This window comes from Diceros bicornis, chromosome 18 (genome assembly GCF_020826845.1).
Source record: "Diceros bicornis minor isolate mBicDic1 chromosome 18, mDicBic1.mat.cur, whole genome shotgun sequence".
Lineage (NCBI taxonomy): Eukaryota > Metazoa > Chordata > Mammalia > Perissodactyla > Rhinocerotidae > Diceros > Diceros bicornis.
Genome location: NC_080757.1, coordinates 14,105,790 through 14,119,193, shown reverse-complemented (window position 1 = coordinate 14,119,193; position 13,404 = coordinate 14,105,790). Strand labels below are relative to the sequence as shown.

The window sequence follows — 13,404 nt, the reverse complement described above, 5'->3', positions numbered from 1 at the left end:
AGGGAATGTGGTGGGAGTGACATCCTAGGACTCACAAGGCTAGGTCATAAGAAGCCTTGCAGCAAACACCAGAGCCTCTTGGAGTGCTCACTCTGCGGTAAGCCAGCCGCCATGTAAAAAGTCCTGCTACCCTGAGGCCACCATGCTGGAGAGACCATGTGGATAAGTCACATGTAGACATCTGGCAGATCATCCCCTGCCGAGCCCAGCCTTCCAGTCTTCCCCACCAAGACTCTACCAGGCATTGAGTAGAGCATCCTGAACCCTCCAGACCAGTCTGTCCACCAAGTAACCTCCGTCAACTCCCTGTAGAGTAGATCAGTCAGCTGAGCCCTGCCCAATTCCTGCCCCCAAATCACAGGAAATGATAAAATGGTTTTTGTTGTAAGTCACTGAATTTGGAGGTAGTTTGTTATGCAGCAGTAGATAACCAAAATACCATTCCATTGCCTTTTTACAAAGAATGTTGCTGTTGTAAAAACTCTAATGTCAATCTAATTCTGATTCTTTTATATGGGATCTGACCTTTCACTCTGTAAACTTTTGGAATTTTCTGTCTTTGAAATCCTTAAAAGTTCACCATAATATATCTAGCTGTGGGGTTTTCCTTCTCTCCCCTCTTTGGCATTCTATGGGCCCTTTCAGTCTAGGGCCTTACATCCTATTTTGTCAATTATGGGAAAATTTTCTCCATTAATTCTGCAATTATTTCCTCCTCTACCACTTCTATTTTTCCCTTTCTGGGTCTCCTATTATCCAGATGCTAGTGCTTCTTTTTGTATCTTCAATGTCTCTTAGCTTTTCTTTTACATTTTCTACTTCTTTGTTCTTTCATTCTTCCTTCTGAGAGATTTCCTCCATCTGATCTTTCATTCTTTAATTTGTTCTGAAGTTGTATCCATTCTGCTATTAATTCCATCTATTACTTTCTTTATTTCAACTATGTTTTCCACACCTCATATTCCTGCTTGGTTCTTTTTGTTTTCTCCTTATTACTTCCTTGCTAAGATCCTCCTTTAATATCTTTTAGTATGTATGCCAAGCTAATTTTAAATTCTTAGTCTGTCCATTCTAATAGTTCTGCTTCTGACAGAATCTCCATGAAATAACCCAGCACAATATTTTTCTTGTGAGACAGTTGTGCTCTTCAAATGTCTTGCTGTCCTGGCCGGTGAGCTCATTTGCCCTAGGGTACTGGCCACTCCATCAGGCAATGTAAATGGGCCAGACCTCAGTCCTGTCAGCCCCAAGGGGCTGGGGAGGATGGACGAGTCCTGGGATCCACAGCTAATCCATCCCACCCTGCGAAATATCTCCACAGGTCAGAGCTTCCCCTCTGCCCCCAGGAAGACACAATGCTACGAGGATCCTTAGATCATAGGTCACCAGCCCCGTGTTTTGGAGAAGGACACCTGCTTTTCTCTGTGGCCTTGATTTTATTCCTGAAGACACCTGAGTTCCTGTGGGTGCAGGAACAGGCACTGTTTGTCCCACAGCCATGGCAAGCCGGGAGCCAAACTCCTTGTTTATCCTCCCACAGGCAAGGCTGGCTGCCTCTTGCCCCAGATCCAAACCATCAACCCACACACACCAACTCAAAACAGCCCCATCACCACTGGCTTTCTCACAGTGTCTCCCGTTTCCTTGGTGTTTTTCTCTATGGTTCCTCTGAAACCAAACTTGGGGGAAACAGCCAGCAGTCAAATTAGTTCAGCATCTTGGTGACGACTGTACCTGGAAGTCCAGAGGCAGAGGGCACTTATAACTCTGTCTCATGGATCCTAGTGGCTCTCCTTGCCCGTGTGTTGACTTTACTCTCAGGCTAGTAGCAAGGAGAAGGTTTAAAGTTAGGGTTAGGTTGGGTGTTGTGGGTGTTGTGTGCGTAGGGTTGTGTGTATTAAATGAGTTACAGGTAAAGCGCTTAGAACAGTACCTGACACATAGTGAGCACTCAGCTAATGTTAGTGATGATGCCGATGATAATGAACCTTTACCTTCTAAACTCAGTCCATGTTCTAAGGCTTTTACAGCAGCCTTTGAGAGACAGAATATACCCCCTTACACAACTTTTGTTATCTCTTCTCCTCATACAAGGGATATTTCCCACACCTCCATGCAATATAAATACAACCACTGCAGCAAGATGGGAAAAGGATGTTGACGTTAACTGCCTGTTGAGAAAACGTATCAGCAATCAAGAACACTCCAGATCTAACGGACGCAGATGAGAATCTGGCCTCCACTGCAGAACCGTGCCTGCCATGAAGCAGGGACAAGACCCACATAAAGCTGTTTCATGGCTGTGTCTGATCTCAGACCCCAGATTTGGGAGCCAAGACCACCATATTTTCCTATAAATTTGCTCATTAAGAACCAAAAAAAGATGGGCCGGCCCCGTGGCGTAGCGGTTAAGTGCGCGCGCTCCGCTGCTGGCGGCCCGGGTTCGGATCCCAGGCGTGCACCTATGCACCGCTTGTCAGGCCATGCTGTGGCGGTGTCCCACATAAAGTGGAGGAAGACAGGCACGGATGTTAGCTCAGAGACAGTCTTCCTCGGTAAAAAGAGGAGGATTGGCATGGATGTTAGCTCAGGGCTGATCTTCCTCACAAAAAAAAAAAAAGAACCAAAAATAGAGACTTAACTGGCCCCCCACTTAGTTCCAGGCCATTAAACATCCATTCATACATTCACATATGCATGATTGAACAATATATTTACTAAGTATCTTATATGTATTAGGCACTAGTTCTAGTCCCTGAGAATACAGCGGTGAACAAGGAAAAGTCCCTGCCTTCATGCAGCTTATATGCCAGACCTACAGAACATAAACAAGCAGGTACATAATACCAGGTACTTTCAGTTGCTGTGAAGAAATACACAGCAGGGTAAGGGGAAAGAGTGATGGATTGTTGGAGGGTGATCAGGGAAGTCCTCTCTCAGGTGACCCATGAGGAGGGACCTGAATGGAGTAAGGGAGTGAGCCATAAGACTATCTGGGGACACGTGTTGCAGGTATGTGGAACAGCCAGGGCAAAGGCTCAGAGGGGTCTTGTCAGTCTCTGGTTAGCAGCCTTGGCCAGCACCCAGAGAGCAGGGAGGTGCGTTATACACACGCACTTGAAATATATTAAGTTTCACCCCAGAGGGATGGGGTATGGTTCCTCCTCGGAGTAGTCTCCCCTCACATCTACATTTCTACCTAAATCTAAAGCTGGGATTCTGAACCCAGCCCTAAAGCTGGATCTCTGCAGCTTTTTTCAACCCCTTTGTCTGCTTCCAAAACTCTTTTGATCCTTTTTTTTTTAATTTTTGGACTTTTTTTTTTTTTTTTTTTTTTGGTGAGGAAGAGTAGCCCTGAGCTAACATCCGTTGTCAATCCTCCTCTTTTTACTGATGAAGACTGGCCCTGGGCTAACATGCATGCCCATCTTCCTGCACTTTATATGGGATGCCGCCACAGCATGGCTTGACCAGCGGTGCATCAGTGTGCGCCTGGGGTCCGGACCTGAGAACCCTGGGCCACTGAAGCAGAGTACACACACTTAACTGCTATACCACCCGGCCAGCCCCTGGACTATCATTTTTATTTTGTTTGTATTATAAAACAAACATAGAGTTTTTACCATGTACCAGGTATTGTTCAAAGCACTTTAAAAATATAAATTTATTTAATCTACCTAAGAGCCTTATAATGTAGGTGTCATAATTATCCCCATTTTACTCATAAGAAAAACAAAGCACAGAAAAGTTTAAAAATTTTGCCAAAGATCACATAGCTACTAAGTGGTAGAACCAGAATTCAAATCCAGGCAGTCTGGTTCTAGAATCTGGCCTGATGGATATGTTTTTTCTTTCTTCTTCTTCTTTTTTTTTTTTTTTTTTGGAAAGAATTGATATAGTTTTAATTTCTTAATTACATCAGTGACAAGTAAATGCATTCTCAACATAAAATGTTCAAATATTACAGATAAAGCAAAAGGCCTGCATGACCACCCCCCGGAGTCCCAGCCTCTTCCTGTCACTGTTAGCACTTGTCGGGTAACCGTCTAAAGTTTTTACACTTACACAACATATTTAGTTTTGTTTAGTAGACTTAGGTTGGGCTTTATTTTGTATTTGTCTACTTTTTAAAAACAAATAGTACTATACTGTATGCATTTTTCTAGGGGTTGTTTTTATCATCCAACAACATGTTCTGGAGTTCCTTCCTTGTCAGTACACATGAATGTACTTTACTCTTCTTAACTACTGCAAATCATTCTACAGCATGACACACCAACATTTACCTAACCATTCCCTATGGCTAAAGGTCACGGTTTTCACCACTATAGACAAGGATGCAATGAACAACCATGACAATGCCTCCTCATGCACACACAAGTCAAAGTACTTTTCCTGAACAGATCCCAAGTAGCAGAGCTGCTGAGTCATGGCAGCTATCTTATTTTTAATAGGCCCTGCCAAATTGCCCTCCAAAATGGCTACGCTAATTTACACTACAAACAGCGGAATTTAAAAGAACCAATTTTCCACCTGCTTTGCCAACTCTTGACATGATCAAACTTTAACTTCTTATAATCCAGTGGGTAGGAAATGATTTCTCATTGTTCTTTTCATCTGTGCTTCCTTAATTACTAATGACATTGAGCATCTTTCCATATGCTTATTAGCCATTTGTAATTCCTCATCTAGGAATGGCCTGTCCTATCCTTTGCCGATTTTTCCACAGGGCCATTTGTCCTTTCTTTGTTATTAGTTCTTTATATGTCCCCACATTCATCCTTGGTCGACACTACACTAACAAATATTTTCTCCCTGTCTGCTGCTTGCCTTTTCGCTTGGTTTTATGATCCCCACTTCTCGCCTGCTATTACTGAGCCTGAAAATGGAATTTGGAAACAGGCGTAACCACAGTCCTCTCAGAAGACACTAGTCACTCCCTCTGCTCTCCTCCAACTGGCTCGCCTGTGCCCTAGTGGAAGCACTTAGCTCTCTGCTCCGGTTACTGGTGCCCGTCTGCGTTGACTGCACTGAGTGTGCTCAGGAAAGTGGGGGCTTCATCCGCTCATTTCTATGTCTCCCCTGGGGCCTAGCACAGACCCTTGTATATTGTAGGTACTGAAACCAACTGAATTAAGGCCACCATTAAAAGCAGAACAACTTGATCCCAAATACAATTTCACTCAACTCTGCTAAGCAGGTATCATCATGGTCAAAGAGTGGCTTTCGTCCTTCCCAGAAACAGAAAACAAAACAAGAAGGCATGCAGACTGGCTCAATGAAATATTAAGCAGCTCTCTCCAACACTGTGGGTGATGGTTTGTGTGGTTGTTACAGAGTCCGGGAGACAGGCAGGAAGGAAGGCGTGTGATGAGACCACAATCATTAGATCTCTGCTGTCCTCTTTGAGAAGGGTTTTAGTATTAAAAGGACATTTATTCTCCTTAATGCAAAACTAAGGAGTTTAAAAAGCTTTTACAACCTAGACTCCCTCTGAGAGGTCAGCTCTAACACCCGAACAGGCCTTCTGCTCCTGCTACTACTTGGAGCCAAACAGCTCCTTCAGGCCCAGCTGGCCTGACAACAGGCGGACGCGAGGGAGGAGGGGAGGGGGAGAGCCTGTGCTGGCTTCTGCAGTTACCAGGCCCATCCTGGATAAAATATCTGCTAGTGTATAGCAGACCAAGGACGAATGTGGGTACATATAAAGAACTAATAACAACCACAGGGTGCATCACCAGGCACTCGTCACACTGCTGAGAGGCCTGTCACCAGTCCCTTGGCCCAGGGGACTCAGAATCACTGAATCTCCAGGCAGAAAGGGGTGAATCCAATGTTTAAATCCCCTTAACTACAGCCCCCCAAAGTAGCCATCCATCCTCTGCTTAAAATGCTACCTGCAATAAAATGTTGACATTGCTGAAGCTGGGAGATGGGTGTGTATCAGTTCATAATACTATTCTCCTCTACTTTTATGTCTATATAGAATTTTTATAATTAAAAAAAAATTTTTTAACGCTTGCTGTAACAGAAGCTCACAACCCCTTGCTTGGACATTCTGTTGGGAAGTTCCTCCTTTCACTGAGCTATCGTGTCCTCCTGTAGCTCTGGTCCTCCCAGAGGACTTTAAAAGCTCAGTGTCTGAGGGGCCTGCCCGGTAGCCTAGTGGTTAAGTTCGTGCACTCTGGGGTTCATGTGTTCAGATCCCGGGTGCGGACCTGCACACTGCTCATCAGGCCATCCTGTGGTGGCGACTCACATACAAAAAAATAGAGGAAGATGGGCACAGATGTTAGCTCAGGGCCAATCTTCCTCATCAAAAAAAACAAAAAAAAAATCTCAGTGTCTGAAGTCAGACCGACCTGAGTTCAAAAGCTGGTGTGACCACTTGCTGCCATGTGACCCTGAGCATATTATTTTAACCTCTCTGAACCTCAACTTCTCATCTGCACAATGGGAGAAGTAATGTAACCTACGTCATAGGGGTGTTGGGAAAATTCGATGAGATCATGCAGGTAACATCCTTAGCCCAGCACCTGGCACGTGTAAAGTGCTCACTGCTATTTAACTGGCTTACTTCTCCTCCTGGAGGCCAAACAGCTCAGGTCAGCCACCTTGGCACTGTGGCAGACCTTCTGATATAAGACAACCAACTAAACAGCACTTAGCAACTGACCCCATAAAAAGGACATGCCCTGGAATTTAAAAATCACAAACATCTGTGATTATGTTAAACAACAAGAACTATGCCCACAGTCAAGAGTTTCCTCTGTGTCTTGGCATGTCCTGCAGCTACACTCATCTCTTGGTTGTCGGCACTGATGCTCCGAGACCCTGACACAAAGAGAAAGCTGTGAAAAATTCACTCCACTGAATCCCAGAGAATCAGAGAGAACGCACTCTTTTCCCTCTCCTTTTCATGGGTAAGGTGTGAGTGGACGGTTCACTCATTCATTACATATTTGTACAAGACAGGATGTACACAAAACACAAGAGGCCGCATGTGCCATTTCGTTCCCACTGCAGGACAACCTGACCCTTCCCAGAGAGCCCTTAGCAGTACTTCTCTAGTTGCATAGAGACTGTTCACAGCATGCGATCGCCCCCGGAGCCCAGCATACCTTGCCCTGTTTTCCAAAACATGACTCCGTGCATCTGTCCTGACACTCCGATGCCACAGACTTTCCGGAGCTGCTCCCGGGGAAGGGCAGTAAGGCACTCGTTCAGGGCTTGGATGATTCTATGCACATCCTGCTCCTGCCCCTGGAAACAAACAGACACGTTGGGCAAGGGACACACAGACAGGGAAGGGGAGGAGGACAGAGGCCTCAAGGGACTTCCTGGGTGATGGCTGCTCAGCTAATTCCACCGAGGCACTTCCAAGACCTGCTGACTGGCCTCAGGGTTGAGAGTGGGACTGAGGGGTCTCCACCACCTCCAGCAGGGCCGGGAGTAGGAATGGGGCGGTGCAAGGTTCTACTCGCCTCACAGGTGAGGTGCTGCTGCAGATGAGGCTCAGCAAATGGCCCAGGCTCTGCCCCCCACTGTGGATGAGTCTGAGCTGAGAAAACCACTGCCCCTGCCCTACAGGAACTTTCAGTCCAGCAAGGATAGGAAAACACAAGAAAGACCACATTGAAAGGAGAAACAAGGGTCTTTGGCGAGGCACATAGAGCTTTGGGTTAGGAGAAGGATGGAACAAAACAGGGAGCAACCTGGCAGGAGAGGCACAGTGGAAAAAGGCCTCATGCACTGAAGCCCTTTAGGACCAGCCCTAGCGTTTGCTCCTACGTGGGCTTAGCCCATCCATCTGGCAAACCTTTCCGGAGTGCCCTGAGGGCCAGGCCTGGACTTGGAAACAAAAACCCACCTAGGGAAGGCAGGCAAGGAGGAAGCCCAGGGGATACCTGGGCACAGCACCAGTGGGCTGGGCTGTGCGAGTGGGTTGTGTGCAATGAGCCCGGAAAAGAGGAGAGGCTGGGGCCCCATTGGTGGGCCTTAAGCCCCAGGGTGAGGGCCTCTTCTGGCCCCACTGGTAGGCCTCCAGCCCCAGGGTGCAGTGGGCTCTTCCTAAAGGTAATAGGAGCTCCTGGGGCTTTCTGAATGGGAAAGTAGCATCATCAGAGCTGTGTTTTCAGAAGATTAATTGGGTAGTGGTATAAGCTACACAGAGAGAGACAGGCTGACGGTGTAGACAGATTTTCCAGAGGTGGGAAAGATTCAAGAAAATCAGGACCATCTTTTTCTGATTTGCCTTTTCTTCTGACTTCCTGCCTCCTTGATAACGTCTCTAGGCAGAATAACCTTGAAAGACAAAGTCCTGAGAGATAAGCAGAAAGTAATCAAATATCATATTAATATAGGTGACAGTCAAGTGTTCCTAAGCGACAAGAACATGAAAAGAAGTAGGATTTGGAGAAGTTCAAAGTCTTCAGAGTCAGATGGGAAAATGCATTTAGATATCTTAGAGCTAAACAAACGCCAACTCCAATCAAGCAGTACATCCAAATGGGTAGGAGGTACAGACTAATATAACTTCAGAAGTAGGTAATGATGCGACCAAACCTAAGAAATTTGGGTTTCTGGGGCCGGCCCCGTGGCACAGCAGTTAAGGGCGCGCGCTCCGTCTCGGCGGACCAGGGTTCACAGGTTCGGATCCCCGGCGCGCGCTGACGCACCGCTTGTCAAGCCCTGCTGTGGCGGCATCCCATATAAAGTAGAGGAAGATGGGCATGGATGTTAGCTCAGGGCCACTCTTCCTCAGCAAAAAGAGGAGGATTGGCATCGGATGTTAGCTCAGGGCTAATCTTCCTCACAGAAAAAAAGAAAGGAAAAAAAAAAGAAATTTGGGTTCCATGACCACTTCCTCTTTTAAACTAAGAAATCCCGGTTAGAGGCTAGAAACAGGACTCCAGGATCCTATCCCTATCCCAGCAGATGCCTATAATCAGTGAGAAGTCTCAATAAGCCGAGGAAGTCACCACAAAATAGACACTTGGGAAAGCAACCCAGATGACATAATTGTTTTCTTGGTGAATAAGTAAATTTCAAAGTGGAAAGATCAAGAATTAAATATATGTGTGTTTAAAAGAACGATATTATGTGATTAATATCTGTGCTTAAAGGATCTTTGGGTATTTGGTATTTTAAGTAAATTTATATGTTTAAGAGAATTTGGCCTAGGTTACCTTTGTAACTCCAATTTAAAATGTGAAATTCAGTAACTGATCTAGACTTGTGATTATAAGTTCAAATCTCATTTTATTTATAAAAGGATTTGAAACATATAAGAGCACTTAAGGTTTATAAAGTTATACATTTAATTTATTAGGTTTATAAGAATTATTTAAGTATTCTGAAAAGATTTAGGTCAGACAACTGCAGTACCTAAGAAAGAAAATATATTAAATGCATAACTGCAGTCTAAAACATCTCAGGTATTTAACTAAAATGGAATTAATTATTATCCAAAGGCCCTCAAAAATCATTCTTAAAATGTTAGACTTACAAATCGAATAAGCTTGATTTAAAAGCTTAAATAAGAACTAGGGTTCTGAATTTAATAAATTGAATACTTATTTTTATTTCAACCAAAGTAAAATGTTTCTGGCACACAAAAATCACCTCAAGGTATGAAATAAACTTATATTTAACAACTAGAAGGATCCATGGAAAATTCAGAAAAGACAAGAAATATGGCTCAGCTCTTAATAAATGTCTGATCTTTGAGGAACTAAAAAAGATTAGGGTCTTGGAAAAGCATCTGAAGACTGAGCCCTCAGGCCCCTTGCTTCCCTCCAGCAGGGAGCGCAGCCCTCCCCTCCTCAGAACAAAGCCCTCACTTGCCCTGGGTCAGCCTGTTGGCCGTGTCCAGGGGCAGCTCTTGGCTCCTAAGAAGCATGAACAAAAGAGCAGAGAGAAGGAAGGTGAGGGGGGGTAGAATGGGGAAGAAGGAGTGAAGAGGGAGCACAGAGCATTTTCCTGAGGGGTGTCCATGCAAAATAACCAGTAACCATTCTAGGGATAAGGTGAGTTTTACATGAGCCAGGGTGAGGATCATAACGCGGGAAGGCAGTTTCCACAAGGGAAGAAATTGTTCCGGAGAACATGGTTTTCAGCACAGTCTTAAACCTTTTTAGAACAAAGAACATACGTTAAACACGCCCAAGATATATATTCATCAAAGTTTCAAAGAGGTATTCAGTTACAAATTCACAGGTCAACATGCAATGTCCAGAAAGGGACTAAAGTATGCATTCTTTTCTTAAGAAAGTGCATTCTTCACTTTAACGGTTAAAGCAGATGCACAACGTATGTCTGACAGGCCATCAGTCAGGCTTCTTTAGTTCAAGCTCCATCAGTTTTGAATCAGAATAGTTACCCCATATACCTCAATATGTGAAAATCTTGCCAGGAGGCAGTCTCAGATCCTAACAAGACTCTCTATGTGGGAGAGACTATATATAGCAGAACTGACTGGGCAGTGAAAGAGCAGCAAAGAGGAGGCGCGTGGCTGTGCGTGATCCCCCGAGGAGAGAAGGGGGGAGCAGGGAAGAGACATATGTTTAGACCTGCACTGTCCAATATGGCAGGCATTAGCCACGTATGGCTAGTCTGAATTGAGATGTGTTGGGAGTGTAAAATACAAACCAGATTTCACATGTAGCATGAAAAAAAAGAATGCACACTATCTCATTAATAATTTTGTATTATTACATATAGAAATGATAATATGTTGGATACATTGGGTTAAATAAAATATGCAATTAAAATTAATTTCACCTGTTACTGTTTTGAATATGGTTACTAGAAAATTGAAAACCACAGGTGTGGCTCACATTTGTGGCTCTCATTTCTATTGGATAGTGCTGGTTTTGAGTTCCCACATGGCCATCAGATGGTGCACCAACCCAGGACAAAGGAGGTGCTGTTTAAAATGGGCCCAGGGTGGGTGACTTATGTGGGTGGGGATGGTGCAAGAGGGAAACAGGCCGATGGCAGTGAGACAAGAAGGCAGTCTGTTCCAGCAGTTAGTTCAAGTTTTAATGGTGAGTATGACAGGGGTGTAGCTCTTGGACAGACAATGGATATACCCACAATGTAACAGGAAAGGTGCTGCCCCCAGTCCTTGGTTCAGAATATCAACTGGTCTACATCCAGATCAGATCCTAGAACTTCAGATTCGAGAAAAGAACTTCAAAATTCATTCAACCCTCCTCCTCCACGGCCCTTTTTGCAGATGAGGAAACTGAGGCCCAGAGAGGAAGAATTAATAACTCAGAAAGAGTCACAGAGCTTCCCTCAAAAATCCTGATGTTTTAAAGTTGCAAATACCTAAAAGCCTGAACTCCCACATAGCTGCAAAGCTTGACCATGGTGTACACAATACTTCTAAAGAATGAGAAGTATAGATACAAGGATTTCTATAGATTAGTGGTTCTCAACCCAGGGGTGATTTTTGTCCCCTAGGGGATATTTGGCACTATGGAGACATTTTTGGGTGTTGCAACTGGGGAGGAGGGTTCTACGGCATATGGTGGTCAGAGGCCAGGCATGCAATGAAACATCCTACAATGCACAGGACAGCCCCCTACAACAAAGAATCATCCCACCCAAAATATCAACAGTACCAGGGTTGAGAAATCCTGCTATAGATGAAATTACAGCAATGCTGTTTGTCCCAGAGCACAACACACATGTGGAGGATGCAAAGGGGGCTATTACTAGTCTCCCCTAAACCCCTCATTAGGCAGGTGTCACGAACTGGGTGTGCCTGTAAACCCAGAAGAGCCTGCTAAATGCTAGGGTAAGAGAGGAAAGGAGTTTTCAAGAAGTGGCCCTATTTCAAGAGAAAAAGGCACTAAACCCACTCCCTGTAATCCGGCTCTGCTGCTCACCCCCACAGCGTCAGAGCTGACTCTGCCTCCACTTCATAGTCCATGAAGTGAAATAAAAATTCTACAATGCCCTTACGCCCCAACCAAACTCACTTTGAAAGCCTCTATGAAAATGCAAATTGCTCCTGAAATCTTTATGCTCTGAAATGCTTCTGAGCAAGACGGACTCTGAACCCTAAAGGACTGAGTCCAGACATGCGGCAAGAGCTTGTGAAAAACAAAGCTCTTGCGAGTGGGGCTTGGCTTAGAAAATCAAGGTTTGTGGCTGGAAGGGGCCACAGAGGACACGTATTTCAACTTGGAGAAGAACAAGCTTAGACCCAGAAAAACATCGTGAGGTTACACAGAAAGTTCTTTGATATTAATTTCTATTGTCAATTAACTGAACATAGAGCTACCTTTTTCGGGGAATTAATGGAATCCAGCTCTGAAGATTGACATCCTTTCTGAACCCACATCTCACAACAGAGCCCATTGCGGTGAAATTCTCCCTTTCTATCTTGTAGATTTCACAAGACACTAGCTATAGTGTATAATTATCAATCTGATCTCTTTCCAAAATTTTAATCGACTTATCTCTCAATGTCTTTCTATCTGTCCTGACGTCTTTCTTCCGAGGTGTCTGAGGGACTTCGGGCTGGGAGACTCTTGCCGACCAAGCGTTTGAGTTCCTCTGTCCACATGCCGCTCCCGTGGCATGAGAGAGGGGCACGAGAAGAGCGGGTTAGCCCTGCTCTGCATCTGATTTCCAAAGCAAAACCCAGACTCTTCCCTGGGGAACAAGTGAATCCTAAACCTGAGGTCACCAGCAGGTGTGAGGAGCAGAGAGCGGCAAGAGGTCACTCCACATACACAAGGAGAGCAATTTCACGCAGGTGCGGGTACAGAAAGTGGAGGGCAGAGAGCACGGGGATACAGCGCCACGCGCACGGCCCCCAGAGGCGAGCGAGTGGGGAAATCGGCGCCAGCAGGTGGGAAAGCGCGTGGGACGAGGCCTAACGGATCAGGGGCTGCTGCACTTGGCAGGCAGAGGTCAAGCAGGCTGGAGCAGTCAGAGAGACTTCTTTGAGGAAGGGGGGTATCAGGGAGGCCTCCTCTGAGGAGCAAGAGGATCGTCAAGAGGCTCCTGGAGGCGGCGCGGCTCCAGGGCGCTGCCTCACCTGGGGCCCTGCCGCCGCGCTCTGGGCCGCCGCCTCCGCCCGCGCAGGCCGGGCACAGCTCGCCAGTACCACGAACCCGGATGGATCGCCGGGCGCGGCCTCCACCAGGGCCGCCTTCACAGACGTGGTGCCCAGGTCGATGCCGAGAGTGACCGACCGTGCAGCCATGGCTGCGGGGCCCCGCGCAGGTCCGGCACGCTGCGGGGGCAGCCGCTACAGCACACTGCACGCGGGACCCAGGCGCAGGGCGCCGCCTCGCCTGCCGCTCCTGCAGCCACACTCAACGTGGCGGCAGCTCGTCTTCCCATTGGTCCAGGGAGGCGGAGCTCCGCGCACCTCTCGCCCCG

General features: G+C 46.1%; 1 protein-coding gene across 1 annotated transcript in view; it reads right to left on the bottom strand.

Moving 5' to 3' along the window:
- Positions 1-13,312, bottom strand: part of SHPK (sedoheptulokinase) — a 28,587-nt gene extending 15,275 nt beyond the window's left edge. The window contains exons 1-2 of the mRNA XM_058560054.1: positions 13,058-13,312; positions 7,122-7,263 (exon numbers count right to left, since the gene is read on the bottom strand). Of these exons, the coding sequence (XP_058416037.1) occupies positions 7,122-7,263; positions 13,058-13,225 (310 nt within the window). The 5' untranslated portion in view covers positions 13,226-13,312. The remainder of the gene's footprint in view (positions 1-7,121; positions 7,264-13,057) is intronic.
- Positions 13,313-13,404: the final 92 nt, after the last annotated feature.